Below are 6,000 nucleotides of genomic sequence, written 5' to 3'. Positions count from 1 at the left end.
TTGATGAGGGTGCACACGATCCCTTCACCCCAGGGCGGGTGTCACTGGGAGTACTGGGGCAGGGGAAGCCTCCCTGGGATGCGCCGTGCCCTTCCCTGAATCTGTTCTCCTGGCAGGGAGAGCGTGCAGCTCTGGGGCCAAAGGAAGGTCCCGGGGTTGGGCCCTGGGCTCTTCCCCATCCTTCCTGTGTGCCCAGAGCCATGGGGACGTGCCTGTTGGCCCAGCTCTACGCCATGGCCCCGAGGGATGGACGATGGACCCGGGAGAGAGAGAGAGACACAGAACGGTGCTGGGAGCGAGGTTCCGAGCACTTGGGGGCTTTAATCGGAAGGAGTGCTGCACAGGGAAAGGCCACGATGAAAAACTTCACAAGGAGCCTGGTGTGACATTGGGCACGGGTGCGGGCGGGCCGATGGAGCCATTTCTGCAGCGTGCTGAGGGCTGGGCGGGGACGGGTGACCCCATGGGCAGGGCCAGCCCTCCCTGGGGCCGGAGCCCCCTCCTGCAGCCGTGTCCCCAGGGCCTCATCACGGCGCTGTCCCCAGGGTGCCCATGTCAACGTCGTCATAGCCCATGTCCCTGCGGGGCTGCGCCGGGGCGTCCCCGCTGTGGGGAGCGGGGGGCTCCTCCGGCACGGCTGCAGCATCGTCGTAGCCATCCGGGGGGCCGTGCCCGGGCTGGGCTGGGAGGGCTGCGCCAGGCAAGGAGGGGCCGGGGCTGAGGATGCAGCTGCAAGGGCCGCATCTCATCTCCCCAGCACCACTGCTCCGTCATAGCCCCTCTCCTCTGACCCTTATGCCTTTGAGTCGCTGTTCATTGCCCCTTCCCCTACCTGGAGCCTCTCCAGGGCTGAGCTCCTCGTCATTGCCATCCCAGCTGTCATCCTGCAGCTTCATTCCCGAGCCCTCGGACAGGGAGCCTGCAGTGGAGAAGGGGCTGCTGAGTGTTGGGCCAGGGATGGGGACAGCTCCAGGCCCTAGGGACAACCGTACTCCCACCTGTGTGGCTGGGCACCTCCTGGTACTCGGGCATCAGGCTGTAATCCAGCTCCTCATACACGACCTCAGCGCCGACATCCGTGGCTTTCACGGGGTCTGTAAGGAAGTACACACTGCAATGGCAGGACCACTGTTCCCCACACCCCATGGAGACTCAGAAAGGGGCACCAGGGGAACCCCCAAGGCAGTGCCCACCTCGGCGTTGCAGCCGTGCACGGTGTGCCTGCACCGCCAGGGCTGCCAGGGCCAGGCCCAGCAATGTCCCCAGGAGCACGCACAGGACCGTGGGCACCGGCACGCTCCCCGACACTGCTGTCAGTGGGGCAACGCTGCTGCTGCTGCTGGCACCTGCAGGGATGGTGTGCAGGGAGCGTGAGGCTGGGATCCGCACAGTAGCAGGGGCAGGGGGCAGTGGGCACGGGCAGAGCCACCTGGGCAAGCACCCCCGTGCCGGCAGCTGCTACCTGCAGTGCTGGTGGCCCCGCTCGTGTCCTCGGTGTCCTCGTCACAGGCGATGTGGGCGACCCCCTCGGGGCCGCAGGACTGCAGGTGCCAGGGCGCCGAGGGGCAGCGCCAGAGCGAGGGGGCCCCCTCCTGGCATCGCACCCAGCCCAGCCAGGCGGGGACCGAGCCCTGTGCGGGGACGGCCGCCAGCCTCCCCCCGCTGCCACAGCCCAGCTGGCGGCAGACAACGGCAGCTGTGGCGGGGCTGGTGTCGTTGGCGCACACGCGGCCCCACGTCCCCTCGCGCAGCACCTCCAGGCGCCCGCTGCAGCTGCTGCTGCCCCCCGCCAGACGCAGCAGCCCTGCAACAACAGGGGACGGGGGGTCGCGGCACCATTGGGACAGGTGGGGCAGCGCGCACCCCACGGGCAGCGGGGCCTGCTCCCCACCCAGCTGAGGGATCACAGTGCTCACCTACCTGAGCACACGGCACCGGCACCGCCGCCCCGGCGGCAGCCACGCCGTGCCGGGGCTGGGCAGGCCCAGAGAGCCGCCTCCGTCCCCGAGCAGCCCCCGGCACCCGGCCACAGCGTCCCCACGCCGGGCCCGAAGCGCTCCGAGCCGGGCGCCTCCAGGGCCCGCCCGCAGCCCAGCTGGCGGCACACGACGTCGGCATCTGGCAGGTCCCAGGCGTCCTGGCAGACGGTGCCCCACGTGCCCTCGCTGTACACCTCCACCCTGCCGGCGCAGCGCCCGGGGCCGCCCGCCAGCCTCAGCCGCCGGCTGCCTGCACGGGAGGGCCAGCATGGGGCTGGGGGCACCCGCTGGGCACCCGCGGCCCTTCCTGGCGCACTCACCTGAGCAGGCGACGGCCGCCTCTGGGGGGCTGTGGCCGGGCGCTGCGGCAGGCCCCGAGGCGTTGCACTGCGCCAGGAGCTCCTCGCTGCCAGCACAGCGCAGCTCCTGCAGCTCCACGGGGCCCGAGCTGGCGGCCGGCACAGCGTAGACCTTCTCTGGCACACCGCAGCCCAGCTGCCGGCACGCCACCGAGGCAGCTCGGTCGTCCCCCGGCCCCGCAGCCACGCGGGCCCAGGCCCCGGGGCTCGTGGCCACCTCCAGCCGCCCGTCGCACCGGCTCTCCCCGTCCAGCAGCCGCAGGGGCTCAGCGGCGCCTGCAAGAGCCCGGCCGTGCCGTGGGGACGGGCGCTGCTCCCCGCCTGCCACGGGTCCCCGTGGCCCCTGCACCCACCTGAGCAGTTGACGGCGGCGGCATGGCCAGGGGGGCAGGCGGGCTCCCCCAGCAGCGCCACGGGGCACTCGCCCGGGTGCCGCTCGCTCCCGCTGCAGCTCAGGGCATCGCGCCGCAGAGGCCCCGTGGCCGTGCCCGTCCCGAAATGGCCTCCTGGGGGCAGGGAGGCGGCAGGGCCGCAGCTCAGGTGGCGGCACAGGACGTGGGCGTCGCACAGGTCCCAGGCGCTGGCACACAGCGCTCCCCATGTCCCCTGCGCCTCCACCTCCACCCGCCCGGCGCAGCCCGAGCCGCCATCCGCCAAACGGAAACCGGTGTAGGCTGCGGCGCAGAGAGGGCGCTGGGGGGATGGCAGGGCAGGGACCCCCCGGGGCACCCCATGCTGCAAGGGGCTGCCCCGGCCCCCCGGACACCGGCCCCAGCACTTACGTGAGCAGACGATAGCAGCGGGGCCAGCACAGGCCTGGCCGTGGGTCGGCCGCCGGGCGCAGCTGGCCAGGAGTGGCTCGCTGCCGTTGCACTCAAAGGCGCCGTCCCAGAGCGGCCCCGTTGCTGCCCCAAAATGGCCGGCAGCGGGGACGGCCACTGCCGTGCCGCAGCCCAGCTCCCTGCACACCACCTGGGCGGCCTTGAGGTCCACGTGGCCGTGGCAGACGGTGGCCCAGGCCCGGCCCTGACGCACCTCCAGCCGCCCTGAGCAGGCGCCGTCCCCTCCGGCCAGACGGGAGAACCCTGCCGCGAGAGGAGGGCTCCTGGGGGGAATGCGCACGAGGGGGCTCCCTGCAGCACCGCATGTCCCCAGCACTCACCTTGGCACACCACAGCCCTGTTGTAAACAGTAGGTCTGGTATAGGGTCCCCAACCCCGAATCTTGCAGTCCCAGAGGGCCTTCTCATCCCCATTACAGTCGACATAGCCCAAGCTGATAGGACCTTCTTCTTGTCCAAAATGGGAGCTGGGGTAGGCGCCAGCAGCTGAGCCACAGCCCATCTGCTGGCACACCACCTCGGCGTCCTCCATGTCCCAGGAGTCGTCCAACACTGTGCCCCAGCGTCCCTGCAACTTCACCTCCACTCTCCCCTCGCAGGGTCCCCTGCCACCAACCAGCCGCAGCTCCACCTCCTCTGTACAGAGCACCAGTCTCAGTCCTGTCCTCGGGGTCCCAGCACGGCATCCCCAGCACCACTACCCCACCTCACCTGTGCAGGTAACTCCAACGTCCCACTCATGACCACAGAAGTGCTTGCCCCAGCCAAAGTGGAAGCAGTCCTGCAAGGTGGCCTCAGAGCCACGGCAGAAAACGGTTTGCAGCCAGATGCGTCCCTTGCCCTGCCCAAACGGGGCGTACGCCCGGGCCACCGCGCCGCAGCCCAGCTGCCGGCACACCACGCCGGCAACCCGGTGGTCCCAGTCGAAGTCGTAGCTGCAGACGGAGCCCCACTCGCCCTGGTGCTTCACCTCCACGCGGCCGGCGCAGCGCCCGCCACCATCCACCAGCCGCAGCTCCCCGCTGCCTGTTCAACCCCAGGGACCTTGCTGAGCCCGGGGGGCGCCTGCCCCACGGCTGCTCCTTTCCCCACAGCTTCCCATGGCCATCTTCTGCCCCACTGCTTGCCCCTGCCCCACGGCCAGCCCCAGCACTCACCCCCACAGAGCTGCACGCAGAGGAGCAGCCCCAGTGCCCTGGCAGGCACCATCCTGCCCCCAGTGCCAGACGCAGCCCCGCGCCGGGGAGGGGGATATATAGGCAGCCCCCGCTGGCAGGAGCCAATGGGGGCGGCGGAGGCACCTTGTGAGCCGCTATCAGGAGGGTTATCTGCTGCCTGCCGGGGCCCAGCCTCCAATAACCTGCTCCGTGCCCAAATATGAGACTCGGCTCCGCTTCTGGCGTCACGCACCCCCCCGCCTCCCTGCTGGGGCTCAGCACCCAAATGTCCCCGAGGGGAGGCAGCCTGCCTGGCTCCTGTGTCCCCCTGAGCTGGGGTTGGGGCTGTGCCCAAGGAGAGCAGGTCCCTGTGGGGACAGGGTTATCCCCAGCTTGGGGTCCTCCCTCAGAACATGGTCTCCCTCAGCACCCTGGTACTCAGCCTGTGTTGGGGGGGGCCTTAACCCACCTGGAACAAGCCCAAGGGTCACCGTGCAGAATCAGGTCCCCGCGCTGGCCTCAAGACGTGCAGGAGGGACATCTCAAGACCCTGCAGAGGCTCGTGGTACAGGCACAGGGGTGGCAGATTCCCCCTCCCAGGGACACAGCGGCTCTCACTGCACGCAGCTGCTGGGGCACCTGCGCTGCTGGCGATAGCATCGTGGCTTTGAGCAGCAGCAGGGATGCTGCCAACAGGCTCAGAGCTGAGGCTTCAGCCTCAGGGCACCGATTTGCAGCACCGTCCATGAGGGGAATGTGTCACATGCACAGGTTCCTGTCCGACACCAGGGACAGCTTGTGGCCTGGGCATCACCCAGAAAGACCCCAAAGAGGCCACCTGTGCCTCTGGAGCTGGGGGCAGAAAGAAGGAGCCCTAAAGTGGGAGGAGGAGGAGAAGGCAGCCTGAGCCTAGCAGCAGGCACAGGGGTACCCACAGAACATAGCTTGGTGCTGGGGGGTCCCGCTGCTGTGGGGCCAGCACAGAAGCCCCCAGCTGTAGAAGGGGCCAGCAGCAGGGGCCCAGCCCTCCCTGCCCGTGTCCCTGTGTGCAGCCCGGTGCTGGGGCAGGAGGAAGTGTGTGCCGGGTGCGCAGGCGCCTCTCAAAAGCGCAGCCCTGACCATCCGCAGGGACAGGACACAGCAAAACCCATAGCAAAACCCAGAAAGAAACAGCTCACTACTGCCTTTGTAAGCACCACCTATCTTGAGGTTTAGCAGGCTGCTGTCCAGTTCTGGAAGGACAAGGACAGGCGACTGCTGTTGCCTCTTTTGCTGGGACAGGTTTTGCTTTCAGAAGCTGCTCGCAGTGCACTAATGAGAAAGGCAGAGCTGTGAGGAGCATTTTCGAAGGCTGCTTTCCGTATTAGGGCATATGATCTGAAAGGCAGGGTGCTTCCCCAGAGCAAAGTCAGTGCTTAAACTGATTAACTGCAGCTATTTGATGTTGCTTGTACCTGCTGTCTCTGGGCAGGGACTCCTGTTTTCTCTTACTGACTCCTATGCAGAAGCCTGCAATGCTCCAGCAGCATCAAAGCGACCACCCTAAAGGAGGGCCCTGGCGTCAGCCAGCTGCTCCCGGAGGAAGGCTGTCCAGAGGTTGGGTGGGAAGCTGCACTCATGAGCCCTGAGCACCAGCCCTGCAGCCCCCTGTCATCCTGCTGGCC

At 68.4% G+C, this 6,000-nt stretch overlaps 1 protein-coding gene across 1 annotated transcript; it reads right to left on the bottom strand.

Moving 5' to 3' along the window:
* Positions 1 to 362: 362 nt before the first annotated feature.
* On the bottom strand, positions 363 to 4,742 carry LOC137858120 (antigen WC1.1-like). The gene is made up of 12 exons (XM_068685589.1): positions 4,337 to 4,742; positions 3,891 to 4,205; positions 3,501 to 3,815; positions 3,121 to 3,423; positions 2,692 to 3,012; positions 2,300 to 2,614; positions 1,921 to 2,229; positions 1,463 to 1,804; positions 1,194 to 1,346; positions 999 to 1,094; positions 833 to 919; positions 363 to 691 (listed from the first exon to the last, which is right to left on the bottom strand). Exons 1-12 carry the CDS (start codon positions 4,386 to 4,388, stop codon positions 528 to 530), a joined length of 2,772 nt encoding a protein of 923 aa, XP_068541690.1. The 5' UTR covers positions 4,389 to 4,742; the 3' UTR covers positions 363 to 527.
* Between the last annotated feature and the right edge of the window lie 1,258 nt (positions 4,743 to 6,000).

This window comes from Anas acuta, chromosome 5, assembly GCF_963932015.1.
Source record: "Anas acuta chromosome 5, bAnaAcu1.1, whole genome shotgun sequence".
NCBI classification, from domain to species: domain Eukaryota; kingdom Metazoa; phylum Chordata; class Aves; order Anseriformes; family Anatidae; genus Anas; species Anas acuta.
Note: the sequence above shows the minus strand (reverse complement) of the source record. Positions and strands in the feature narration are given on the sequence as shown.

Excerpts from the sequence above, each read along its gene's own strand:
- LOC137858120 (XM_068685589.1), bottom strand. The coding sequence starts at position 4,388 with ATGGTGCCTGCCAGGGCACTGGGGCTGCTCCTCTGCGTGCAGCTCTGT. Across the intron at positions 4,206-4,336 it reads CTGCGTGCAGCTCTGTGGGG|GCAGCGGGGAGCTGCGGCTG; the intron begins GTGAGTGCTGGG and ends GGGGTTGAACAG. Across the intron at positions 2,230-2,299 it reads GGCGGCCGTCGCCTGCTCAG|GCAGCCGGCGGCTGAGGCTG; the intron begins GTGAGTGCGCCA and ends CCTCCCGTGCAG.